General features: G+C 53.4%; 1 protein-coding gene and 1 long non-coding RNA gene across 2 annotated transcripts; both read right to left on the bottom strand.

The window, feature by feature from the left end:
* Positions 1–209: 209 nt before the first annotated feature.
* Positions 210–27769, bottom strand: NPLOC4 (NPL4 homolog, ubiquitin recognition factor). Its single transcript, XM_068654845.1, has 17 exons — positions 27590–27769; positions 26311–26391; positions 24602–24714; positions 23252–23431; positions 20881–20929; positions 19995–20089; positions 18711–18834; positions 17893–18072; positions 16184–16270; positions 14473–14544; positions 13638–13764; positions 11494–11654; positions 4870–4941; positions 3056–3151; positions 1967–2083; positions 1016–1118; positions 210–781 (listed from the first exon to the last, which is right to left on the bottom strand). The coding sequence occupies exons 1-17, from the start codon at positions 27602–27604 to the stop codon at positions 624–626; spliced, it is 1830 nt and encodes a 609-aa protein (XP_068510946.1). The 5' UTR covers positions 27605–27769; the 3' UTR covers positions 210–623.
* LOC137841681 (uncharacterized) lies at positions 4948–11487 on the bottom strand. Its single transcript, XR_011088691.1, has 3 exons — positions 7002–11487; positions 6202–6493; positions 4948–5420 (listed from the first exon to the last, which is right to left on the bottom strand). It is a non-coding gene; the product is annotated as an uncharacterized lncRNA (long non-coding RNA).

Raw genomic sequence — 27769 nt, 5'->3', positions numbered from 1 at the left:
AGCCCCCCAGCATGGCTTCGCCCCCCCAGGAGGGGATGAGCTCCCCTGGGGGCTCACCCCAGAGCCCTTGGTGGTTGTGGGGGGGGGAAAATCACCCGTCCTGCCTCCCCCAGGAGGATCCCAGCACAGGGAGTGATGCCAAGGGGGGAACAGGGATGTGCCCCCCCCCGGGGGGCTGCTCACAGGCACACGCTGGCCCTTAGGGAAACCCCAGGGTGGCAGCAGGGAGCTGCAGGGGTGCAAAAGTGGGGGGAGGAAGGTGTCACCACCCCCCCCGTCACCTCTACAGCCTGGGGGACACCTTGGGCAGGGGGGGGTGGGTGGGGAGGGGGGGCCCTGGAGCAGCCCCGAGCCCCCCGGGGACACCAGGAGCAGGCCAAAGCCGCGCTGGGGACAGCAGAGAGCGTGGCCCCGCGGGGTGAAGGTTCCTAAAAGGAGCCCCACGGGGATGGGGCTGCCCCAAAAAAGCGAGGGGGGAGCAGGAGCAGAGCCACCCCCCACTCTGACCGGCTCCTGGCCCCTGGGGGGGTGCGGGAAGCAAGGTGGGGGGAGGCTGAAGAGGGGACGAGCACCACTGCTGCTGCCGGGGGGCTGGCTCCGTGCTGGGGGCTGTGAGGGGGGGGCTAGGTGCGGGGCAGGCTGCACATCTCGCAGTGCTCCGTGCCCGGCTGGTTCATGAAGGTGCAGTGCTGGCAGGCCCACATGGCCGCCGAGACGGCGTGGGGCGACCCCCCCATGGCACCGTACTCCTGCAGGCCGGGGAGCTGCACGCCGACCGTGCCTGGGGGGAGAAAAAAAAAAGAAAAAAAAAATAGTGAGAAACAAGAGAGGGGCTGGGGGCTGCTCCCAGGTGGGCGCAGGGCTCAACCACCCCACATCAAGCACCAAAAACCCCACAAAGACCCCAGCCCTGCTCCCCCAGCCCCGCTCGGAGCAGAGATGCTGCCCACAGCCCCCTCCCACCAGCCCCTGGCCCGAGGGGTGAGGGGGCACGGCCCCGAGCCCCCCTTCTTACTGCAGAGCTGCTCGATGGTGGCCCACTGCTCCGATTTCTTCCAGGTCTGGGCGAGCTCCTCGTTCTTGGTTCTCACGGCTTCCAGCAACAAGCTGATGCTGTCCTGAAAGCCACAAACAAATAAAAGGGGAAAAATCAGCACCGGGCACTCCTCCTGCCCTCCTCCACCACTCACACCACGCCAGAGCTGCAACCCCTCTGCTCCCCCCGGCGTGCAGACCCCCCCCTAGCACCCAAATCCTTCTCCTCCCTGCGCCGGGAGGCTGCGGCTGAGCCCAGTTCCCAAATTTTTCCAAACCAGGCGCCCCAGAGAGCGCCGTGCCCGGCCCCAAGCCCGATCTCCAGCCGCCCAGGGTCAGCCCAGCTGCCCCGCACATGCTCGGCCCCCGGCGCCCACAAGGTCTCTGGCACACACACACGGCTCGTTTCGCTGGCACGCCGCTCCGCACGGCAAGGTCCCGGGGTGCAGACGTGAACCGGGGGCCAGGGCAGGCACCCAGACACCGGTGCCAGGCCAAGAGGGGGCCTCGCGGAGGTGTGGGGGCTCTGGTCTCGTTCTCGTTACAACAGGGATTTCTGATTCTGAGATTTTGTTATAATTATTATTTTCTTAAACGTTTCCAGCTCTCTGAGCCGCGGCCAAGTTGGCTCCGTGCAGGCTGTGGCCATGCGAGCAGCCGCCACCCCCTCGCTGCTCCGAGTGGTGCTCGGAGAGCTCTCGGGCCAGCCGGGGGCTTCGCTTTCACTTCTTGAACTCTCTGCTGAAAGGGCAGCCGGGAAGAACAGGCACTGGGCCAGCTGCACGTCCTGCCTGGCTGCAGGAACCCGGCCTGGGGCCGTGTCCGGGGCTGGGGCGGTGTCCTCGGAGCACCAGGGGACACCGAGGGACTCCGGGGGACACCGAGGGCAGGGCTGGCGGCGCTGACACGGCCGTTCCCTCCCGTTACGTACCCGCAGAGGCATGACCTCGTTCGTGACCAGGAAGAGGAGCAGATGGAAATCAGAAATGATGTCTAGGAAAACGGAGGAAGTGTTCTGGGACAGGTACGTGGCCAAGCTGTGGAAGTCCTGCGGAGACAGGGAGGTAATAAAAAAAAAGTCACTTTTCCCCCTGCGTCGTAACTCCGTTTTCAGCTCCACCACCAGACACCAACGTTCCCCTTTTGAGCAAAAATCACCCAAATCACCCCCCGGGCTGGTTGGCTGGGTTTTAGCTGAGAGCTTCCAAGGGAGAGGACCTTTGGGTCCGCGCTGCCCCTCCGACCCAAGCACCAAACCACCCTAGCCCACGAAAGGCTGAGCCCAGCCCCAGGAAGCGTTGGGCAGGGGCTGTCAGCTCAACACAAAGCCCAGTCCTTGAGGAAAAAAAGAGGTGGATGAGGGGAAAGCAGCCCCTTCATCCCCAGCCTCCTCCTCCCTGCTCTCCAACAGACGAGGGCGATGAGCAGCCGACCTCTCCCAGCCTGTCAGCGCCGCGCCGGGCAGCGGCCCTCCTCCTGTGCTTGCTTTTGGAGGAAGTCTTTGACATCTTTGGCACAGGCTCTTAAGAGGAACTGGCTGTTGCTGCTTTAAAGCCACTCAGGACTTCTGTGCGCTGGCAAAACCCCGTGCACGCCTCGGGCTGTCCGGCAGCTGCCTCTGCTCAAGGCTACGGGGCTCTTGGGCAAGAGGTCGTGGTGTTTGCAGCAGCAGTGCAGGAAGGGAAAAAAGCACTGCCGGAGCTGCTTCAAGAGACCCTGCTCCTGTCACCAGTGGGTCCTGTCCTGTCCGTGGGGCTGGAGCACGGCCGGGTGGCTCCCCACCTCCCCGGGTTATCTGGCAGAGCACAGAGTTCATCACCAGGCAGGCAGGGAACAGTGCCCGGCCCCTCATCTGCACGCAGACGCTGTGCAGAGCAGGAAGGGGTTTGTCAAACGCCGGGCTGAGGCACGGAGGGGTGATCTCAGGGCACGACTGCAGCTGTCCTCGGGCAGCCTTTGGAGAGGGAAAGGGGAGCAGATGATGTCTCTGCGTGAGGTGGTTTTGGTGTTGAGTGCTTACCTGAGTTTCTCCCAGCACATCGCGGTTCTCGATGGGAAACGGGTTTTGAGAGATAGAAAAAGTGTAGACTGGATCCTTGGGGAAAGTCGTGGTGATCTGGAAATCCAAGAAAGGGCGATCAGAGCACTGAGAGCAGGAGAGGCAAAAGGGACACGGGAAGAAAAGCTGCTGAGAGCTGAGAGCAGGCAGGGCTCAGCCGGGAAGGCAATCCCAGCATGGATTTTCTGATGGCTTTTAATATTTAAAGGTTTATTCCAACCAGCACAACCCCAGCTCCAGGCAGGCACTTTGAATGGAGCTGTGGGAAATGCACTGAGCCCGAAGCACCACGAAACGGTGCTGCAGAGAGCGTCCCCTTTGCAAAGCTCCCACCACAGCTCTGCCCCGCGCTGGGAGCCGCTGCTTGGGGTCACCCCGGGGGTCTCCTTAGCACCTGGGGGGGGCACAGCACGGCCCCTGACCAGGATGGGGACACAGGGGCTCTGTTCTGGGCTGGGTGCTCAGAGAACAGCTCTGCACCTCATTTAACAGGCCGTGCACCTGCTTGGGGTGCACCAGCACCCTGCGCCCAGCCCACCTCGTGCCCACCTTCCTCCAGAGGTGCCTGGGCGCAGCAGCAGCCAGCGACTGACATTTACACCAGCCCTCGTTCCGGGGGATTCAAAGCTCTGCTGTCAGTCACTCTGCCCTGACAGAGGCTCTCTGTAGGCAGAAATACCTGCCAGAGCAGCATTAACTTCAATAATGCCACTTTTTTTTTTTTTTTTTAAAAAAAAGAGACAAACCAAGATGCTTCAGAAACGCAGCTTTCCAGACTGCCCCTAACTGCATGTTCCATCAATCTGTTTTCATCTTAATTACACCCCAGGTAGCCCGGAAGCAGATGCCTTTACTGCTCGAGTAATAAATACGTTCCAGAGCTGCTGGCTGGCACAGGGTGTCGGGGGGACCTGCACCACGGGCCCCTTGTCCTGAACACGGCGTTTCCCCAGCTGGCACGTCACCCTGCCAGCCCGAGGGCTCCAAAATTGGGCAGTTTGTGGGCTCGCAGTTTGTGTGCTCGAGGCAAGAGCAAGGGGGAAGCCTCCGGGCTGCCAGCTTCCCCGTGCCGCGGGGCAGCGCCTGTGCCAGGGGCAGCTGGGCCAGACCAGTTGCTTCGGGAGGATTTAATCGTTATTGGCACCGCCTCCGACTCCGGCAGCATCATCTGTCATCTGAATTATTTGCTTCCCTGCCTTTCACGCACCGTAACACTTCCCTTCCGAGCCAAAAGGGCAGAGCTGTGCCGCAGGGCCTGGCAGGGCTCGCTCGGGGGCAGGCGGTGGCCCTGCTCCAGCCAAGCCCCGTGCTCTGTCTTGTCCTCCCTCCCCCAGGAAAAGGCATTTTTGGAGCAGCAACCCGGTTTGCTGAGTCACTACAAGGAGCTGGAGTCTTAATTGCTGCTAAGACAGACAATGGGAGCTTTCTAATGAGCTCCCCTGTCAGGTGGTGCCCAGCACACGTATCCGTGGGGCTGGCTGCTTCCCCTGCCGGATGGCTCCGTGCCACATCCACGCAGTGATAAGAGCAGGCAGGGCCTCCCCGGGCAGCAAACCTCTGCACCACTGCATGCTGCTCCCCACGAGCACTAAAATCACCCCGGGGCACTGCAATCACCCCGGGGAACGCTGCTCCTGCGCCTCTCTGCTAGGAGTTCCTCTCCGCAGAGGTAAAAGAGGAGAGGAGCAGAGCCTGTCCCACAAATCAGCTCCAGTGTGAATTCCAGAGGTGGGTGAGGAAGTTCATTTTGCCCCGTGAGTGCAGCAGCTACTTACATCTATGATCAGGTACTCGACTGGGAGCGGGCGAGCCAGCTGGGTGATCTCGTTGCCAAACTTGTCTATGTCCTGGAAGAAGAAGAAGAGGAGCGTTAATCCCCGGTGCAGAACGGTGTGAAGCAGGAGGGACGCTGCCCCGGACACTCGTGTTGGAGCTCGGGGATTTTCAGCATGTAGGAAAGAACCTGCTGGCACCACACCGTGTGCTGGGGTCAGGGCAGAGCTGCCCAGCTCCCTGCAGCTCCCCGAGGTTCGAGCCCTCTGCAGCTCTAAGCCACTCACCCGTCTCCCTGCGAGCCAAGGGAGTGTTTTGGGACAAACACAGCACCTTGCTCTTGTTTTGCCTCTGCCATCACCACCAGAGAGACGGCCAGCATTATCTGAGCAGGGTAAAGGCCACTTAAGGTGCAGAATTGTCGTAGAAACGAGGGAGAGATCCACATCAGCCAAAGCAAACCTGACTTTCTGCAGACCTGGCCACGAGTCCCTGCTCTGAGCACTCAAGTCCTGCTCGGGAACTGGAAATCCAGGCATTTCCTCCTGCAGACCTGAAGGGCCAGCACAGCGCAGCGCGCAAACTTGTTTGGTTTTGCCAGGCGAATTGAACATAAAGTTTAATTATGGAGAAAAATGGCCAGCATATGTTCATTAATCACAAAATGACAATTAGACGTGATTTATGTCAAACACGCCGAGTTCAAACACAGCTTCAGAAATAAATTCATAAGAAGTGACACTTTTCATTAAAGATTCTGTAAGAGGGGGTTGTATTCTCTCCCTAAATCATCACTTAACATGTTATAAATCATTCATCGGGCCCCATATAAATTACACGCCCATAATTCCCCATCAGAGACCCTACATAAAAGTTTGCATTGAGCGAGCGGGGTCCCAGTGGCAGACCCGAGGCTGCTGAGGCCCACGGGCACCCCGACACCCACGGGGGCTTTTGGGGAGCTCTGCGAGCAGCCACGAGCTGCGGATTTGGGGCAGCACTCCTCGGGATGAGCCAGCGAGTGATGGAGCCGCGCGCTTTGGGACGAGCTGCCCGTGGCTGACAGCCTCCCCTGGCGAGCTGTGTTTTTCCCTGTTTTTACACCACCCCCCCTGCTATCAGCATTTCTCAGCCCCGCTGGTATTTACGCAGCTCAGGTATGCGTGGAGGCAGCCAGCACCCCGCTCTCACGGTGCACCCCGCCGGACACGGCCCGAGCAGGCTGCGGCTCGCTGCCCTGCTCCAGGCAACGACCCCCCTTCCGCGAGCCCCCTCCCCACCTCCACCCCGAGCAGCCCCTGTCCCCAGGAACGGCTCCCTTTGTAGGAATCTACCTTGCAGTCTTTGAAGCTCCTTTTAAAAGCAAGCCCGATAAGGATCTCTTCTCCTTGAACATGACAGGTTGTTGGCCCCGTGGTTATTTCAGCAACAAGCCTGGTGGCTTGTGGCCTCAGATCTCTCTGGCTCTGACAGGAGCAGCAGGAGACGTGGAGCCTTTTCAGAGAGATCACAGGGCCTGCGAGCTAACCTGCTTCTAGATCGCAGCGATACCGCGAGAGTCAGGAATCAAATCCAATCAAACCAAATCAGCTTCCCAAACACAATCCTGCCCCTGCAAGAAAGAACCTGCAACAACTCACACATAATTAGCCCATCTGGAATTCATTTTCAAATCTAATTAAGTTCTAATATGCAGAAACATTTTTCCAGCACCTGTTCTCTTTAATCTCCGCCTCTGGGGATTTCCATGTTAAATGCCTCCTTTTTAATGTCACGCTGCCGAGGCCTTCGAGACACGCACGGCACAGTTAGCGTCGCGCTGCAACCTCGCTGCCCCCGGCTCAGAGGGTCTCGACGCGTCCAGACCCTGCCACAAACCCCCCCCCTTGCCCACGCCGGCGCTCTCCCGCAGCCCCCCGTGCACCGTTTTATTAGACAATTACATTTTAGAGGTCCTAACAAACGTCAAGCTGGGAGGGTTGCTAGGAGGGGGACATCCTCATCCTGCGTTTGGCCGCGGAGCATGAGGTGCTGTGCTGCTGTGCCTCGCACCCCAGAGCCCCCCCCAGCCAAAAACGTGCTCCGTTAAGGGAGGGCAGGAAGCGGTTAACGGAGAGGCACAGATATTTGGCACCTGGACAGAAATCAGGCAGCACGGCCCCGGAGGATCTGGACAATGAATCATCCCGAAGACAGGAGCAAACTGCAGATTGCATCAGGCGCTCAAAACCGCTGGTTGGAGGCAGAAAACAGGATCGGGCAGAGGTGGTCCTGGGGGGCTTCAGCATCTCCAAGAGGAGGGTGATGGCAGCTGGCACGGGGCTGAGCAGCCCTGGCTCTGGGTGCTAAGGGAGCCCGGAGCCGCCTTTCCCTCTGCTGCTGTCCAGGAGCTGCACCGGGCTCAAACTCACCCAGACAGGCAGCTGACGACGTGCAGAAATGAAGCGACTTTTCTCCGAGTAAGCAACAGGTCAGGGAGAGTTGAAGCCCTTCTCAGGAGACTCCCCGTGAGCTAATCGAGCATCCTCCTCCCCGGAGCAGCTGGGACATTTAAGGCTAGGAAGGCTTTTCCAGCCCAGCACAAGCTCTGGGCGGAGGCCAGGCAGGGGAAGTCCGTGGCTGCTGGTGAGAGCTCCCTGCAGAGGTCTCTGCGCAGCCTGGCTATTGCATCCTGCCCGGGAAGAGGATTTCAAAGTGCAGGGGCAGAAGCAACGCGTGCCACGAGGGAGACAGAGTGGCTGAGAGCAGCTGGGGGTCCGCGTCCCGTTTGGTCACTGCCCGGGCCAGATGGGAGCACATTTGTTCACGAAGACGTCTGGTCGGACACAGCCTCAAGTGTTGTAAAGCAAAAATGCTCTTGCCGGACCCTGCGGGGGCAAAGGGCTCTTTCACAACACTGCTGCCATTGTGAAGGGTTCTTGTCTTACAGCATCCCGAAGAAATGCTGGGGAACAGCGAGGCAGCTGTAAAATGCAACTCGCTGCACGGATGACATCTTCGTGTTTGCTCTGTGCTGGGGTAAACAACTGTGGGAAGAGCCAAAGCCTTTCCCAGTCCCCAAATCTGATTGTTGAGATGTTTCAAAGGGTTGTAAAACACAGCAATCCTCCTTCCTGCTCTGTTTGGGCTGCGGGGAGCAGAGTTTGGCCCTGCTGCAGCTATAGACCCAGCAGAGTGGGAGCAGGGAGCGTGCAGGCAGTGCACTGCTGGGCACAGGCAGCCTGACGAGAAGGATCAGACCCGACTGAGGCACTGAGCAAGCAATTTCAGCGCTGGGTAATCATCCCATAGGTTGGAAGTGACATTCTTAGCAAAATTGAAATCAATATGGTTGCTTTTTAGAGCCAGGCGGATGAAGGAGGTAACTGCTGAAGGGCAGAAGGCACTGAAAATGTCCGTGTGTCATTCAGCTGGGCTCTCCCTCACCCAGCTGGGAAACAAGGCGAAGTGCTCACTGCAACATCCTCGTCTTTGCCTGCAAGCAGAGGGCTGCTGTGACGCTTTGCAGGCAACCTGGGAGGCGAGGGGGATGTTTTCTTCCTTCTGGCTGATCTTACCTGGAGGGGCGTCTCTCAGAGGGAAGCAACTTGTACTCGCCGGTCCCCAAAGCCCTCGACTTTCACGCTAGAGCAGAGCTCCAGCCTTCACAAGCCAGGAAAGCAAAGGCTGCGTGCAGAAAGCACAGGCTGCCAATTCCACTGGGGTGGTTCCTCCGAGCAGCAGGGCTAGTGGCCAACGTAAAGAGAATGGTAAAGACATACAGAAATCACAAGGCTAGAGGCTCAGGAAAAATGCCTCATCCTGGCAGGACAACGCTGGTGCCATCAGTTTTCCTGTTTCCACGGGAGAAAAGCCCACCCCTGCCACCACGCCGCCGTCACGTTCAGCAGAAGGGCTGCAGCCCTGGGGTCGTGGAAGCCCCCGCTTCCACTCTGCAACCACAAAGTGGTGCAAAACATGCAAGAATGGCTCACTGCTCGATGTCCTTTTATTTCCTGGCAGCTGGGTGCGTGCACTGAAGCCCCTGAAGCTGCAGCTCTCCTACCCCTTCCCCATCGGGGTGCATTTCCTAGCAGTCACTGCTCAAGTACCAGCAACAATTTCAGGCAGAGAAACACCTCTGAGCAGCGTGACTTCACCGTGCAGACATCAGCACCTCTGCTATCTGCAGGGGTGGAGGCGAACCTACTCCCTTACCCTGCTACAGGAGACACACGAGTTCAAGAGATTTTTTCTTCTTGCATCTGGATGCAAAGTTGTTCTATAAATACATCCGTGCTAGACCAGCGCTGACCTTCTGGTTTGCATCCAATTATAATAAATTTGTACAGCCCCTTTCATCCTAAAAGGCTTTTCGAACGAATATTTGCACGTAACATTGAAATGTATCTGGGGATTTCTCTCTCTACACCAGTGGGAGCTTCTCAGCCCGACACAAAACGCAGCAACTGGCCAAAAGCGCAGCTTTCTGCCCAAAAACAGATGTGGGGAGACAGCACAGGGGTAACCCCCACATCAAGGACTGGGGCAAAAGCTGCTCAGCTCCTGCAGTTTTGACAAAGAAAGGGGAAGAAGGGTGCTGCACCACGAACCAGATGTCCGTAAGCATGCGGCCAAGAAGCGGACTCCTGCTCCTCGCAGTGTATTTAACCAGTGCTTTGACACCATCGCTGTCACCAACCCAGTAACCATGAGGTAGTGTCTCTGACCTCAAGCCTTGCACATTTAATGAGACCCCAAAGGTTTTCAAAGCCAGGAGTGACTAAGCTTTCCATTGATTTAAGAACATACCAAAAAAAAAAAATAATTAGGAGATCCTACAGCCAAACACGTTTAAGGCTGGAGGACAATCACACCCGCCAGAGCAGTCCTCAGGCCTTCCTCGAGCACATCATGAAAAAGGCAATTAGGGAGAGAAGTTATAAAACACGAACTAAGCTGCAGCCCGACCCAGTGAATCAGTGGCTGATGGAAATTTCCAGAGGAGGCTGGAGCCATCAGCGTGCGTTTTGTTTATCTCCCTGCTTCAGATTACGAATCGCAGGGAAGACCTTGGGGGAACACCCACCGGCTTCCTGCTCCCAAACACCCAGGGTGGCCCACATGTGGGACACAGACCTGCGGGACCTCCTGCGGGGCTGCACCCCGATGTGGCACGGCGCGGGCTCCCGCGGAGCAGGACCACAGCACGCCAGGAGGTGAAGTCATCTCCGCGCTCCAGGCCAACCATTGCACAACCCAGCCCTGCTGCATCTCCAACGGACCCGGCTTATCAGCTCCTAACAGCGAGCTGAGGGAAAAGGTGAGGATTTTAGCTGCTTTTCCCCAAAGGACGGATCGCTCTCAAATCCTGAGTTTAGCCAAAAGGTCCTCCTTGTTTTCAGGTGGGGTTAAAACAACCCAACAGCGCAGCATCGAGGGGTAGATGGGGGTTAGAGTCTGGTGGGGTAATTCACCCAGGCTGGCATCTATCAGTCTCAGGTTCGGGCAGTGCAAGAGCATCCTGACAAGCTCCTTTCCTGCTGATGGCGCGCAGCGTGCTCGTTTCGGTTGTCTCAAACAATGGCAGCTCTGCATATCCTGTACTGCTCAGCAGACAGCTTTAATACAGATGGCAGGAGCGCTGCAGGCTGAGCAGGCTTTGAATATCAGACACAGACAAGAATGAGATAACTAACTGGGGTGATGGATGGCTAATTAGCTGGCAAGCAGTGCCATTAATTAATTCCCCTGTCCTTGCTCACAGGGCACCAACATACACAAGTTTGAGCAGCGGTGCCATTAGCCTCCACGGAGATCCTGTCCCCAAGTTTCTAACTCAGCCCCGCAGATACTGGAGGTCTGAAGATCTGCAGAAACAACTGCCAAGTGAACGATGACAGTCCATTCATCACGAAAACTGTACCGAGAACTGCAGCAGGCCAGACACCAGCAGTGCTCTAGCACGACACTTCAATAGGAGCGTTCTGGATGCACGCAGGATGCAGCTATCCCTCACTGTCCTCGCTGGGCACAGGCAGGAGCCCCAGTGCTAGGGAGGAACACCAGGGACGCCTTTGGGCCCTGCCACTGCTCTGAAAGCCTTCTCACCCTCCTTTTGTTGCAGAGAAGCACGCACAGGGCTGTTTCTCCTCTTGCTGCATGAGCTGCACTAACTTTTGGTGCATCTGCTGCCCAGTCGGTGCCTGTCGGCGTGTCACACACGAGCAAATCCCCAGCACTGTGTAAGGAACCCGCTGCTTTGTGCTAGCACACACCACACAACCGTGGAGGAAGCTGAACGCAGCTGGGGGTTAAAATCAACAGAGAGCCACGGCAGATTCAGCCAACAAATACAGAAGAGGAGGTGAATTCGGAGCACTTGCTACGGGCTCTCAGCAGATCGCTGCAGCCCTTATTTAGAAGCTGGATCGCCAATGGCTACTGCAGCACTGGAAACCCTAACAGCACTTTTACGAGGGGGAAATGGAGCTTATGCAATTACTTTGCAGACATGTGGTGAACGGTTACTACTGAAAATAGTTCAGACCTCAAAGACATCCTTTCCTGAGCTGGCCATGCCGATTTCCAGGCACGCAGCAGAGCTGTTTTCGCAGCTCCCCCACCCACGAGCACGCAGCGCTTACCTTATAGAACACATCAGGCACATACTGCTCGCTGCTGGACTCCTTTGCGTAGCCCAGCTCCGGTGCATCTCGGCAGGGCAGCAGACACTCATCCCGAACCAGTGCCATGCACTGGTTGGAGACCTGGTACCCCTCGAAGTGAACCTGGTTGTCGGGACCACCTGCAAGAGAAGAGCCCGGGTCAGAGTTGCACAGGAGAGAGATTTGCTCGGAGCAGCTCGGAGAGGCACGGCAAGACACAACAGTCCTTGTGACAGTGAGGAATGGTGAGAAGACAGTGGCTGTGCTGCTGCACGGGGAGCATTTCTAGTAAGTATTTCTCCTTGTAGTTAGCAACGTGCACTTCTCAGCACTATTTTCACACCTCGCCTAATGGGACAGCGAGAGCACTTTGCCAGGAGCTTAAACAAAGCCAAGCTGCCCTCTTGGAAGGCTCCTGACAGCATCCACCCCAGCACCCTGCAGGTATCCTCTCTCTTCCAAAACATAAACCAGGCACACAACTCCTGCAAGCCTGTTTTATTTCCAGTGTACCACGAGCTGCGGAGTCAGGGTTTGTCACCTAGCAATGTCAGGCATAAGAAGAAAAAGTGTTTTCTCAGCCCATAATGGATGGCTCGGTGGAAATCTGACATGGAAAGTGGAAATTAAGACCCTGGCTCACTGATAGATCACATGTTTGGCGCTTTAATTTGGATAATGTAAGCAACATCGGGTCATATGTCATTAGAATACAACTGGAAAGAGAAGATACAGACAGATGGTAGGAAAACATTACGATTTCCAAACCTAGGAATTCAGGAGGGGAGAGGAATTAATCCATGTAGAGGATTTAAAGGCAAAGTTGATGCAAACTATCCAATTATATTTATACTGCACAAAAGGAAGGAATCAAGTGTCTAAATAGAAACCTGATGGGCTGATAGAACAGAAGAGAATGAAATTATCTGGAACAGAAAAGAGGAAATATTCGTTTTCTTCCCTTTGATCTCTAACCTCAATCACTCACTGCTCCAGAACAAACACTCCTAGAAATTAAACATAGACCAAGACACGGGGGAAGGCCTAAACAAAGCTAGCTATCATTTTCTCAGTAAAACACCCTTGTTTAAGAAATAAAAATAATAATAAATTAAATTAAAAAGAGTGAGCGAGACGCACATTTATTTATAATGAAAGATTGATGCGTTTAGCACTCTGGAATGCAGGGGCAGCTGTCTAATTGCACGAGCTCGTTAACTGAAAGACAGCGTTTTTGCTGAAAAACGCTCCAAGAACGCTTACAAAACCTGGGCTCAGAAAGGCAGCACAATATCACACTTTCAGTTTTTATATTGGATGCTGTTTGGAAGTCATGTTTTTGTTTTTGTTTTTTTTTTCATTGTGCTAAATAGACCCAGAACCCAGCGTATCTGCTCCAGGGAAATTTTAAATGAATACACGTGTCATCCCATGAAGAACAGCAGATTGAACTCCTAATGCTACAACTCTCCCAGCGTGTGCCAGCATCGCCCCTCGCGGCCCAGGCAGCACAAACTATTCCACAGTGCCTCTGGAGACTTGCTGTGAAAATGGCTAAAATCCGAGGTGACAAAGCAAAGCATTGTGCAGGCTTCTCCGTTTTATTCAGGCAAACAAAAAAGGCTTCCACGCACGGCAGAGCAGAGAATCCTCCGCAAGGGTTTCCCTGACAGCAGCACAAGGGAGATAAAGGACCCTCCTTTATGCTGAACCACCCAGAGTAACTTTCAGGATCTGGATCGCCGTGGTTCTGCGCTGCCGCTTTGAGGAAACAGAATTTGGAACTTAAAGATTTGAAACAGAAAAGCAATCAGCAGCTACTCCCCTGGCTGCAGGCAAAAAATACTTTCTGTATCAGAGAGGTGGGTGCTCCAGGTATGAGCCTCAACTAAATTTCCTGCAGGGGACAGGGTAAATAGTTGAAGAGGAGACATCACAGGGAACAGAACAACAACAAAAAAAGGTATTTTACTTGATGGAACAAGGCAAAACCCTCGTTAAATAGGACAGATGGGGACCAGGACGTTCAACTTCCTCTAGCAGAGCTGCGTATTCTACTTCTGTTAACAAAAGATAATTCGAGTGTAATCAAGAGACGCGGGCGAGCTGAGGCCAGTTTATACCTGTAGCCACAACTGTGACAAACTTGGATCCAAAATGACCATCTGGAGAAAGGCGACAGATGTTGGGCTGCTGGTTCTGAAAGTTTCCAGCTGTGATGCACTCTTCTGCACTGAGATAATACGTGTCCTGAGGGAAGAGCAGAGATGTCAATAGAAAGGACAACACGATGTAGCCGGGACCTATTTCCCTGGTCTGCGGCCAAGGAAAACTACCAACACCCTAGTAAAACATGCTTTCGTAGAAAGCTGCTGCAGAGACCGGGAAAAGAATGTGACTTATCACTCCTCCAGCCCTGAGCGTGGCTTTCGCCAGAAGGACTGTCCCACTTTCGGTTCCACCCACCTTCACACACTGGCTTTGTTACGGGGTTTTGTTTTCTGAAGGGCTGCCGCCGATTTTAGAATTACAGGAAACTGCGAGGAGGTCAACGCCTGAGCACCCAAACCACGCACCTCGCAAAGCCCAGCCCACAGGAACATCCTCCTGCTGAATCACTTTTGCTGGCTGAATTTGCATCTCTCACAAACCCATTCTCTCCACTCTACTAACTTTTCTGAAACCACCAGCACAATTTTCTTAAAAGCAGGGTGGGAGAAGGGCTGCAGGCAGCTTTGCCTGCTAGCCAAACAGCTTCAAACCCCCTAACAGTGCTCTTGGAGCTCCAGCTCCTTGTCCTTCGACAGCTTCTAAAAACCACATTTCACAAGAATTCCGGTCCCAGTGTCACCTCCAGCCCTGTCTCACTCAGTGCCCCGTTTGGCAGCATCAGCATTTAGGTGATTGCACAAACCCTCAGTATCAGCAGCAGCAATCAGGGACACACTCGAGCCTCACCTTGTTCCTGCTGTACCGCACAGTCCCTTTCCGCGTGTCTTCAGAGACCAGATCAGTAAATATCCAGCCAACCTATAAGGCAGCATTATGGAGAAAGTTGCTTTAAGAAAGAAAAAAAAAAAAAAGAAAGAAAAACCCCAAACCCACAGAAGAGAGCTTATACATTTTCTCCTAGCAGGACAAGATGTTCTTGGCTCCTCGCACAGCCCTGCGAGGGCCTGCTGCATGCTGCCTGAAGGAAATGGCTCTCCCAGCTGTGCCGGGCTCATTTGAATACGATTTCCAGGAGCAGCATGCCAGCTGGCCGGCCGGGGGCACCTGCAGCTTTATGTTTCACTCTGGAATATTTTTTCATGGAAAGATCTGGAGGCTGCAAGAGGCCTCTCAGCCGCTACTCCTCCCACCCACAGCAAAAAGCATTTCCTATCGAGCATTCAGAGCAAAGCGGCATCCGAAGCGCCAGCAGATGACAAAGCAGCTCACATGATCTCATTTTGAAGCTCGCAGTCACTAGCTAAGATAAAGCTCGTGTGCTCCCACTGGAGCATGATTCATTCCAAATCGGCCTGCCCCGTTCCAAAAAACACATTCCTGCTTTTTGCATTGTTTGCACATAGGAGCAGAGATGTGTACACACACACACACACACCGCTGCATGAACCCTTCTCCACACACGTGCTAAAAACAGCTCTCAGCAGCCTCCTCGTGACCAGCTCCTGGAGCATTAACCCTTCAGAGAGAGGGAACTGCTGATTCAGGTTCCTGGCGGAGCCCAGAAAGACAAAAATCTGCAACCAGCAGCGAGCTGCACGTTAAATCACTCTGATGAAAAATGTCTGATGTGAGAAGCAAAGGGAAAGCGTGGAAATAAATAACACACACAGAAGCTTTGCTCCAGACACTGGCAAGAGGCTGAAGATCTTATCTTCGGAGAACAAAAGATCTCACCACAGATGTTTATAGTCTACCGTACCGAGTCTTTTCTGATTTGTGTTTTCTTTAGCAAGTCAATTCTTGTTTGTGTACGTCTCATTCCTGGCATTCACATGATACCAAAAGATTTCCCAAAGCAGAAAACATCAGTACAGGTTTGGGAGATGTCAGCAAACCGAGATCCCAGTGCCCATACATCCTGATTGGGCTACTGACAGGCTGCGGGCACAAGGAGAAGGGAGGACTGAGGCTCAGCTGCTGGGGGACCTGCACCCCTAATCCACGTCCAGATCAACTCCCCGCCGCCTGCCTGAGCAGCAACATGAGGCAGGACCCACAGACGGGAATAAAAATCAAGCAGGAGCCTCTGCTCCTGGAAGTGGAGCACAGATTCTGTCAAAAGGAAGAACAAACTCAGAAGGCAACTTCAGCTACATCTGTGCCCAATTAGCACTCACTGGGAAGATGCTACCAGGAATGGCTCCTATCAGAGGAGAAATAAAGGGAAATTTGTGTTTCTATTTCTTTGCTATTCCCTTTGATGTCATTCATGACAGAGGACTGCTGACTGCAGCTGAACAGCTCTGCTGTATGCTCATGCTCAGTAAAATGCTCTTTTATTTATTTTTTTTTAATACTCGAGAGCATATGAGCTACTGACACTTATGCTAGATTTGAAATGTGCCCAAACGATCTCGAATAACCCTGTGGAGCTGAAGAGAACTGCCAGGGACTTTCTTCATATGCAAAAACGTGTGACACCCAACAGCATCCTAACCTTTCTCAGTCCAAGCTTGGCAGCAATCTCATCCACAACCTCTGCTTTTGGATCTTCCAGGATCTCCAGGCTGTTCTGTGTACCAATCTGCAGCAAAAGAAAAAAAAATTAAAATCTTGCTAGTAAAACAGAACAGGAAAAACCACAGCACCCTTAGCCATCACCTGGAGCGAGGCAGAGGATGGAAGCAGGGTTAGGGGTTTTCCCTTCAGCACTAGCACTGATTTTCACCCCCGAGACCTCCTTTGCTCACAGACCCATCCTGCAGGAGCTCTTCAGATAAGCCTGCAAAGCGTGTTGGGGTTTATGAATGAAAGACCCTTGCTCAGCACTTACAGACAGGCTATCGCCGTCTCTGAGCGCTTTGGAAAAGGCGAGGGATTATAAAATGTTCCAAAGCTCTGTTCAACCTGCCAGTTCTGTACTCCTGCTCCGTTTGTTTGAGTCTTTGAGCCGCACCGAGGCAGAAGTCCAGTGAATCCGAGAGCCCACACCCAGGCCTTCCCCCCACGTTCTGGAAAACACGACTCCATCTGGGTGCGTTTCAGAGGCGAGCTTTCTCGTGTGGGGAGCTGCTCTGCCAAGAAGCACAGCAGAGACTGCTTGCCAGGAGAGCAAAAGCTTCCTCACTTTTCCTGTGCACAGCTAGAACACATGAACTTCCAAAGCACGGGCTTAACAGAGATACTGAAACACAGAGGGCATGGCTGCGCTGATATTTGAAATAAATGGAAGAGTTTACAAAAGGTTTGCAGTTCTGCTCTCAAACGCACAGTCCTGAAGACCCGTGTATTTTTTCTAAGGATAATTTTTTTGTGTTTTACTCTAGAAACCTTGCAGAAACCAAGAGGAAGAAAGCACATAATCCACAGAATCCCCCCCCCACAATACATTCACATACCGAGGGTCTGCACTTACAGAAGTGACTCTGCTCAGCAGAGAAGAAGCCAACAGGCAAACTCAGACTCAAACCAAGCCTTGCGTTAAGGGCAGAGTGGCTTTTCACGTCTGCCAGCTCCATTTTCAGCTCCATAACTCTGAGTTCAGCTTTTGGGCTTGCTGTGAGGCCAGGCACCAGGGGACCCGCTCTGGCTGGAGCCCATGGGATGAGCTTGGTGGAGCCTGAGCGCGCACCGTGCGGTGCCTTGCACCATCTAGCGGGGACTCGCGGCCGCTCCTGCCCGCCCCGGAGCCAGCAGCAGGCAGCTCCCGAGGTCTCCAATCTTATCCTCCACCCCTCAATCAAGGTGGCAGACTTTATTTGTCTAATTAAGCTGCTTTAACTATTCCCGGACAGCTGATAAGAAATCGTAGCAAGGGCCAACTTTTTTTTTTTTTCCTGCTATAGAATTTGTTTTAAGGACTGTTCTGTACCATAACCTTGGAAACCCAGTCATCAAGGAAAACATAACAAGTGAAACCCACTGTTCTGAAGCCTCCCGAGCTTTAAATCATCCGAGCACAGAGCAATGTAAAAGAAAATATAAGAGTAATAAAAAGCTAATCTGGGTTTTAAAACTCTTTCAGAGGCAATAAGCAGCAGTGACGACGGCGCACAGCACGGCGTAAATCACAACTCCTTTTTCATGGGACTGTTTTCCTCACGGAGCTGCAGTTGGAAATAACTCGAGAGGTTTCCCAAACAGAAAAGTGTTTGTGTTCCCTGATTACGAGTCGACAGTGAGGCTAGGGCGCAGGGCTCGTATTACCTGTGGGGGTTCGTAGATGGCAGCGACCTCGGCCCGGATCCCCAGAGGGATGTCTTTGTGCTCCGTGTACCGGCCATACAAATACCCAAGATGTTGGTTTCCTGTCTTCCGCCAGAAGTCTAGGAAGCGATCTGCAATTGTGTGGTTCTCAAACATGATGTTGTCAACATGCCTGTATTTCTGTTTGACAAAGTTCAAGCGTCAGGGCCATCCTCAACTAGGTCGGGTCCCTTTGCCTATCGCCAAACCCTTCCCCCAGGGCCCCCAGCAGCACAGGACACTCGCCACCCCTCACAGCTGAACCCTGCCAGGAGCAGGGAACGCCGGCTCCCTCCCCGTCCCACACCACTCTGCCTCAGTTTCCCCATCCAGCACCTCTCCCTGCCCAGCACGCAGAATTCAGCCCGGGCTGGGCTGCGGGGAAGCGCTGCGCAGCCCCCAAATCCCCTGAGCTTGGTGTCCTGACTAGGGCCCTTATCCCACGAACTCTTGCAGCTAGAAGAGACAGTGAAATTTGAGCAGAAACAAGAAAAAACAGCGGGTGGGCCTTTGGATCCCATGAGGAAAGAGAGTGGAGATTCTTTGCTAGTGGTGCCAGCTCAGATGTCCTTCCCATTAAGAGGAAACTGCTGAACCAGATAGATTCTGGAGTCCTTTTCTGCAAGGACTGAAGACCTTAACAGCCATTTCCCCAACAACTGCCAATACGCAAAGGCTTCCCGCTCCAAGTTGGCTGTTCTTGAAGTCATCTCTCCAAAAATAAAAGTCAAGACTCTTCCCAGCTCTAAGCTCAAGGGCCCCTGCGAGCACTGTCTCACCTGCCTATTGAGAGTGATGGCACTTGGCTGACACTTTGTACAAATGCCTTCCGGCCAAGGAGGGTGTCCTTCACAGCCCGATTTGATCTTGCAGCTGATGTTTTCCAGGGCAACAAATTTCCCCCTGCAAGAAGGAAAAGAGAAGGCTGCTGTTACCATGGTAAATGCTTCTGGGTCTCAAAAAAAAAAAAACACCCACAAACAAACAAAAACAAGTGGACAGAAAAATAACAGAGGAAGCAGGGCAGAGGAGACACGGTGACACCGATGCTTTGCATCTTCCAAGGATCTCAAAGTGCCCCTCCAAACTCCTTGGGGACGCAGGAATTATGCAAGTCCCCAGGTGACCTCTGCTGCCCACTTAGTGAGGCAGGTCAAGAGGCTGACACGTGCCCCCCAGCCCACCTCCTAATCAGGTACTCAAGCAAGAGAAGACAGAGAAAACTCATGGGATCCAGCTTAAATAATTGATGCAGCGCGTGGCAAGTAATAGATTATATCGCTAGGGCAAATTAAAGCTCCTTTCATGTGCACAAAGCTTCCTGTAAAGGGAAGTTCCTTTCAAATCAAAGTGTTATGGGCCTGAGCTACATCTCATGAAAACATTTAAAAATTCCCAACAGCATTTAGGAACGGGAGGGAGAAGGTTACATCCCCACATCATTTATTTAAAGGAGCTGCATTTCAGAAAAGGGTGGGTTCACCAACAGCACCAAAGGAGACTTCAGATCCTTCACAGAGCACGTGTGCCACAGCGAGGCATCAGAGGCTGAAACAAATCCTGCTTTCTGTGCCTCCTCTTTGTTCAGTGCTTATCTGGCCTCACTGTAGCATCCTCAACCCCATTAAGAGGCAGGGATGCAATGCCTTGTTTCCCATTAGTAGGTGGTGATCCATGGCTCCACAAGAGGTTTCTGAGAGCGCGTGGAGCATGGTGCAGAACAGAATCAGACCCCGAGGAAGCCTCAGCAGCCTCAACGCCTCTCCACAAGGTTGAGACCCAGGCTTGGAGCTCGGTGTAATTAGGGAACCTCTTACCTTCCATCTGGCCTCCTCTCCCCCATCAGTAGTGTTCCTGGAAGCAATTAGTTTGCCACACGCACAAAAAAATATCCACAACCAAAAAACGTATTTAAAAAAATAAAAAAGTGTGTTCTCCTCAGCTTGACATTCGTAAGCTGTATCCAACATTACTCCAGTGAGAACTGTGTGGGATTTATTTTTTTTAAAAACAAACAAAAAACCCCTACAACTAGATTCCCTTAAACACGGAGATTTTCTTACTTGTCTGCCCCTCCGGTCAGCTTCCTGATGTAGGCATGGAACGACATATGCTTCACAGGAGGTTCCAGATGGTTTAAATAATCCTCATCAAAAGGCTGCCAAAAACACCACACAAAGAAAAGCCAGGTCAGACACCTGTCTGATCATACATTGATCGCTCAACAAATGGATGTTCTAGATCCAACCCCACCGGCTCTCAATGTGGAAGCAATCAAGAAAATTTAGGCTCTTTTTCAAGGCAGCTACTACTGTGACAGAAACAGTGGGACTTTACAACAGCGAGTTTTATTATCGCCTCCTACTTTTATAACAGATTGGCTCCACAAATCAGAGTGAGCCTCAAAGGCAAAACGCTTTTTCCTTTCAATATGTAACAACAAACAAAAAGCCCAGCTGCTCAAATACGGCCAAAGAACTTCCAGAGCACACGGCAGGGAAGCAGGGGAACAGCCAGCCTGGCTCGCAGAGACTTTTCAGGGATCGCTGCTTCGTGCCATAAATTACACAGCTTAGCACGTTTGTAGGCGTCGCTAACGCTGCCTTCAACCTGAATAATGTGTGGTTAAACTGGGAAGTGCTGGGCTGAGTGAAGAGAGGGGCTGAAACAAGAAGACTTGGGCAAGAGCAAAGAGGGAGGAAAATTGGAGCTGTGCTGCAGCACCTTCTGTTAAAACCATTACCGCAGAAAAACAGAGCGTTCACCAGGACAAAGCCAGGGTCACGAAGGAGCTTCAGCTGTCCTGGCCGGGAGCACACGGCAGGGCTCTGACTCAGAGCTGCCACCTCCGTGTGGGCAGCACCACGAGGAAAAGCATTCAGACTGCAAGAAACCGAGCCCGAGAGCTTCGGGTGACACGCTCCCGTGTGCCTTTCTGGGGGCTCTTACCTCTAGTGGTACACAGTGCACGCATTTACCCAGGGGGCCGTGGCGACACCTACGCAAAGAGAAACAGAATTAGCACAAGAAAGGAAAAGTTAATCTGCGCTGACTTGTACAGTTTAACAATTTTGGTGTAAAAGCTCTGTAAAATCACATTACCCTGGGCAACCCCCCCGCCTATTAGGGGATATTACAGAGCCATCATCACAAAATAATTTTGTGCATGGAGACAGCAACAGCTTGAGCTTAAATGTGAGAGTCCCAGGTCAAGATCAAACCCTCCCGATGTCCGTGCCACTGGCAAACAGCTCTGCTCCGAACAGCCACGTGAACCAGGGGCAGATCACAGCTTCTCAAGTTTTACGACCCCACATTGAGGTTGTATTTCAATTCAAAGCATTTTGAACACGTGTCACAGGGCCGGCCTGTGTAAATTCAACAAAAAAGGCAACCAAAACATTCATCCTTTATCAGGCACCGAGGATGGTCTGGAACAAACAGGGGAGCATGTGTTTATCGGACAGACAAAGACCTGCTGGGTGAAGTTACAAAACAGCGGGGAGAGCATCTCCTTCCCGAGGCAATCAATTTAAACCTAAAAAAGAACAAAAAGGCACCACGAAACCCTGCACCTCTGCCCCAGCACGAGGAACAGGTCAGTGCTAGTTTTCCAAAGAAGGCCTCTAGAGAGCAGTATGGATGTTGGCTCTTCTGAAGACGAGATGGATGGGATCCAGTTGCAGCATTGCTTTTAACAAAGTATTGTGGCAGATAATGTACATAAAGGACCACTAAAGGCTGCTAATGCACTCCGCCGAACGCCAGCATCCCTTCATGTTTAGATTGATATGCACTCACAAATACAGGAACAAGCCCAGACACACACTTTTTATCATAAATATCCGCCACTGGGCTTTGGCTCCCTGCTAAGAACAATACCTTCATTTATTCTTTTGAAAAATGCGGTCAAGTTAAAGACAATGTTTTTGCCACGGAGTGGTGGGTTTCGCCTTTATTGTTTCAGTAATGTGACATTTCCCTCATTTATCATCAGCCTGAGAAGGTTAGATAGGATTTTCCCCGTAAAGGCTGCCTCCCTCCAAACTTCCTCGCTGCTGCAGCACCAAAGATAAACCACATGGAAGACGACACAATGGGGAAGGGTGAGCTCCTCTGTCTTAGAAAGAATTCCTGGGTGCCTTTAAAATTTTTTCCTCAAGCCCTTTCAGGAGCTACTTTGCAGAGGGGCCTAGCCCCAAGCCAACAACCAGCACAGCCGTCAGGCCAGGAGCCAACTGGGACGTTGTTAACAATGAGCCACAAAAAACAACCATCCAGACAGAGGCCATTTTAGCAGCATCAGTGCAGATTTATGGGGGTATTAAGTCACCATTGTATTATTGCTTGTACAAAAATACAAGCTGCTTTGTTTATCTAAGCCCCTCGCAGCTAAGGGGTTTGGCAAAGTTAAACTTTGCTGCGTTTCTGCGAGCAGAACGGACTCCCTGGTTTCAGAGAAAGGTTAAGAACAGCACGTGATGGAAAGGAAGCCAAAAACCGAGCGGAGGCAGGGACCCGAGTCCAAATTCCACATCTCTGACACTGGATGAGGCTTCCACTCGTTCCCCTCACTTCTTTGTTTTTCCTTTATAGGGAGTGGCTGGATGTGAAGCCACAGAAGGGCTCCAGCTCGGGACACCTTGGTGACGTGCCTCACGCTCAGCTCAGCGCTGCATGGAGCGGGGAGAGGCACGAGATCTCCGAGCTCTGCTCTGGCAGAGGAGCTGTCGGCGATTCACAAACCAAACCTTGCTGCTTTATCACCTCTCATGCGAGGTGGGGACCTGGCCCTGCTGCTCTGCACGCCTGCCACCTCGGGACCAGCCAGCGGGGAGCCTCATGTTGGGACCAGATGGGACAGAAGCTAGCAGAGCCTTGGAAGCAGCGTGCCACACACGCAGCACGAGCCAGCACTTCCCCACGGCACCACCAGCTGCCAGGACATCCCGGGGAAGAATTCAAAGTATTCCTTTTAATCTGGAGCTCCAAATGTTTCAAGAGCACAAAATATACGATCACAAGTCCCCGAACAGGGGCCACCTTGATCAAAACAATAGATGCTCTGAACGAGTCCTTCCTGGCAAAGACCCTGGAATTTTGGTATCTGCTTCCTTCCTCAGCTCACCAGAGCCTCCGCTTAACCTTGCAGGACAATGGCGAGAGCTGTTTTCCCTTGTGAACGTTTCAAAGCGAGGGATAAAGCAGTGGCTCGGGCAGCAGTTCCCAGAGCACGCTTCCTGGCTGCTGGTTTTGGGCAAGATGTCACCGTCAGGGAAGGCGCAGACGCGCCGGTGGAACAGCAGCCTGTGGTACTTACAGCTGCTGGTCTCGATTTCGGTAAATCTTCCCGTCCTGTTTGATCAGATACTGGTCGATCTCATCTTCCACCACCTGGGGGGCCCCCGCAGGCCGCAAGCTTTGGGAGACAGAGGTGTCCATGGTCTCTGAGGAAGAGCCCGCTGGGCTCGAGGGGTAGAGAAACAGCATATCGCCGTGCCTGTGGGGGAGCAAGAACAACACGAGGGCGTCAGAGGAGCACGAACCTTGCCTCCAAGGCTGGGGTGGGAAGCCAGGTGAGGAGCCTCACGCCGTGCTCAGGCAGCTGGAAAGGCTCCTGCTCTGCCCTCTCCACCAGCCCCTTTCAGCAGGGACTGAGCTACGCCAGATCTCCACCCTGACCACTTGAAGGAATCGTCTTTTTTGCCCTACATAGTGTAGGAGACGCTGTGTGCTCAGCTTGCTGCATGTTACAAACCACACCCGTGTCCACACGCACCTTCAGGGCCTGCTTTTGGGTAGCAAAACCCCCCAAAACCATGGAGCAGTGCGTGATTTATCTCAGTCCGCAGGCAGATTAGTGAATGTGGCTCTCCTAGCCATTAGCTACCTTCTTCTCCTGCTTCAGGTGTTCGCACAAAGACAACTTTTCGTCAGCAAAGACCAACAGAAAAGGAGGAAGGAAAAAGTGGAAGGAGCCCATGGAGAGAGGCAACAGCTCCAGCAGGGGAAGGGGCTGACGTGGATCCTGCACACGTCGCCACAGCCCTCCCAGGGCAGCTGCCAGCGCTGGCACATCCAAGTGACAAGCTGCACACAGCAGGAACAGCTCTTATATTTTAAGTTGGTATAATAACATTATTCTTGACTTTAACAGAACAAAGACGTTCCCAACCAAACACAAGGTGCGTGCACCACGTGGCACCTCTGATCTCCCCAGGGACCTGGCTACGACAGGAACAGGAGAACAGGAACCCTGGCTTCTGCGCAGGGGATTATCAGGCTGGCACTGATGCAGGAAAAAACCCCAAAGCGCAGCGTGAGCGAGGGCAGGGATGAGGGAGCTCGCTGCAGGCTGCAAAGGAGCAAAGAGCGGCCTGGTGCTGCCTCCCCACAAGCAAACAGAGGCAAGAAGAGAGCTCAGAAACGGCTGCCACAGCCCGACGCCTCGTCAGTTTGCTCCCCCCCCATTTTTGCACGTCTGCCAGGCTCTCCTCTCCGAGTAGCTGCTGCTGAGTGACCTCTGAAAGCTGAGGCCTGCGGTAACGTGATAGCTCCTGCTGCTGCCCAGCTCGGGGGGGGGAAAAAAGAGTTCAGACAGGCTGAGAGAAGAGGCACCCTGCTGTACAAAGCTCCCCCTGCACCCCCAGCGCTCCCTGTCAGGACTCACTTGATTTTCAGTAAGTTGAGGGATTTGTTTTGTGATGCTGTGATCTCTCCTGTCCTGTTTCTATTGGTGTAGACAGAAAACCCATTATTCCTGAAACCAAATTCTTTTGCAACCTGAAAGAGAAAGAATGGCAAAGTTTAAGATACCTCACACCCCGGGTCAGGTGCTGAAAGCTGCTCAGAGCAAGCGCTAAGTCCGGGGAACTTCTATTGCAAAAGCTTAGCTGAATTCATCCTCTTTTCTGAAGGCACAGGGAAACTGAGAAAAACAGAAACACTCAGAAACACAAGCAGTTTGTTAAAAAAGCAACTGAAACAGAAAGCGATTCTCGCTCCTACAACACAAAAACAGCATAAAACCTACATCTGGGAAGCTGTAATGACTCGGGGGGGGGAACCATCCTCTGTTACCCCAGTGCTCCCACTCCAGCCTTGCCAGCATGCACCACGCTGCTCTCATCTTCCTACGACCAGGATTTCTTGGCCCAGACCTTTGTCTCCGATGACAGACTTCAGTGTTTTTGGAGGAGACAAATCTCACAGCCCTTTAACAAAAGGCTCCAGCTCCTAGCTCGACACTAACCATGATGTACCTGAGAGTTTATACGTTTATCATCCAACAGGACGTGCTCCAAAAGACAAAGAGCCACGATCAAGGTGCCCCTTAGTCTGAAAGGCGTTAAAATCCACAGCCGTTAACCTGCACAGATCTGTGGTGGAAGAGCAAAGCTGCAAACCCTGTCTCAGGAAAGAAACCCAAGCATTTCTTTTATTCAGCTCTGCACGAGGGTGCATTTTTCCCCGATCAGCAGACAATTTCAGTGAGCACTGCTGCTTTTGTTCCAACAGTCGCTGCAAGCACAATTGTTCCCTGCTCCCTCCAGCAACAGGAGCTCCTGAAATCAAGCAGCGTGTCCCAGAGGTTTTGAAAGCAAAAAAACTTTTTCCTTGGGTGGGACTGTTCAGAGAGCAGTGGGTATCTGTGACCCAGCCCTGAAATCCATCAGGATTTTGCTTGGTCAGGAGGGGATCGCTGCTGTGGTCTGGGGACAAGTGTAGAACAAATCAAGTGACCTAAAACCAGCAGAACTTCAGTCTGCTCCCCTTCCTCCTTGCAGGGGGAAAGGAAACCCAGCTGCCCAGGGCAGCTTTTCTCTTAGGAAGGAAAGAAATCCTCACCTGGGGGTTCCAGGAGGGGAGGAAATGGAGAACTGCGAGCTGCAGCCACCCCCAACCTGACAGTTTGCTGTGTTCCTCACGCCTCGGGGTGGAAACCTGCCCCAGAAGGCCCCAGAGGACCTCAGCTCCCTTCCCAAACTCGCCTTCACCACCTGCCTGCTCTCTCCAGAACGATAATGGAAACCTGGCAGCATGCAAAACGCACCCAAATGGCACCGAAAGCACAACGATGCAGCTGAATCACAACTGGATCGTGCTGAAGAGGCCAATCCCCCGCAGCAGCCGTTGGCTCCCAAAATCTCCCCTGTGCTGCTGTCAGCCTGGGCTCCCCCAACCGCTGGGAGAACACAAAATTTGTTGTCCTGTCGCAGGAAAGCTCCTGCCCCAAGGATCCCAACCGAAAAGCTGAGAAGTTTTCCTCTTTAAATTGGTTATTTATCCCTCTGGAGTTACAACGAGGGATCTAGTTTCAGCTCTATCAATAGAAGCAGTTTTCCACAGCTGGGCAAAGCACGTGCCGGGCTCGGCTACCTTCTTGAGGAACGTGGCCACGGTCTCGCGCTTGGTGGCCGTGATGCGCTTCACCCCGTCTGGAGACTGCACGCGGATGATCTGTGGGGAGAAGAGGACAGCCCCCGTTAGCTGTGGGGACACGGAGCCCACCACTCCAGCACAATTAATCCCCCCCGCAACAGTTTTTAACGCTGCTCCTCGTCAGAGCACAACCACACCAGGCAGTAATTCCCTCCTGCGTGGCACTACACGCCCAAGGATTAATTACCCTAATGGATGAGGCCCTGCGAGAAGCTGGCAGGGAAAATAAAACACTAAAACTGCTTTTTGTTTTGTCACAGCTCTGCCCTCGGACACGGAACCAAACTTTTAGGACAAGGGTGGATCAGAGCTGCTCCGGGAGGGACGCATCCAGCGCCACAACCACCGGCCGGACCGGTGCCGACGGGCTCCAAGCCTCGTTAGTGGCGTGCAAATTGCATGGCTAATGAGGGGACGCAGAGAGGAACATCCTGCGTTGGTTTATAATGGAGAGACACGAAGCCAGGAAACGTTCTGTGTTGCTTTTGATGAAGCGTTAAGTCGGAAGTGGGGAAAAATGGCAACTTTGGGGGGTAAAATATAAAAATATACACAAAAATTGGGCATAGATGTGGTAATAAAGGGCTGGGGAAGCAGTGAATGTAAACTCTGGTGTCCTCAAGCTCGCTGCTGCAGTCTTAAGTCAGAAATGGGGGGAAAATGGCAAGTTTGAGGGCTAAAATATAAAAATATACACAAAGTCTAGGCATGGAAGGTGGTAAAAAAGGCTGGGGAAGCACAGAATGTGAACACCGGTGTCCTCACGTTCCCTGCTGCAGCCTTAAGTCAGAAATGGGGGAAAAACGGCAACTTTGGTGGAGCAAAATATAAAAATATAAAGAAAAACCGGGCACAGGAGGTGGTAAAAAGGGACGGGGTGGCAGCGAGCGTAAACACCGCTGTCCTCACGCTCCCTGCTTGAAGTTTAAAGCCGGAGACGAGGCAAAAACGGCAACTTTGGTGGGCGAAATATAAAAAAATAAACAAAAACCGGGCACAGGAGGCGGTAAAAAGCAGCGAACGTCAACGCTGCCCCCCCGGGACCGGGCAGGACCCCCCTGAGGGGGCTGCCAGGGGGCAGAGGAAGGCCCCGGGGCTCGGGGGGGGCCTCCCCTTACCCCCCCAACCCCCCCCCCCACCACCGGGGCCTTCCCCGCCGCCCCCCCCCGGTTTCTGCTGCCTCATCGCCCCTCCCCCGCCGCCGGGCCCCACTCACGATCGTCTCCGCCATCTCGCCGCCCTCCGGGGCCCTCTCAGCGCTGCCCCCGGCCCCCCCCCCCGCCGTTCCTTGAGGCCCAGGCCGGTTCCGTTCCCCTCCCCCCCCCCGCTCCGCTCCCGCCGCCGCCGCCGCCGCCGCCGCCGCCCCCAGGGCCCGGTCCCGGCCCCGCCGCCGCCG

The sequence above is a fragment of the Anas acuta genome, chromosome 18 (assembly GCF_963932015.1).
Source record: "Anas acuta chromosome 18, bAnaAcu1.1, whole genome shotgun sequence".
In the NCBI taxonomy this organism is placed as follows: Eukaryota; Metazoa; Chordata; class Aves; order Anseriformes; family Anatidae; genus Anas; species Anas acuta.
This window is presented reverse-complemented; position numbering and strand designations above follow the sequence as displayed.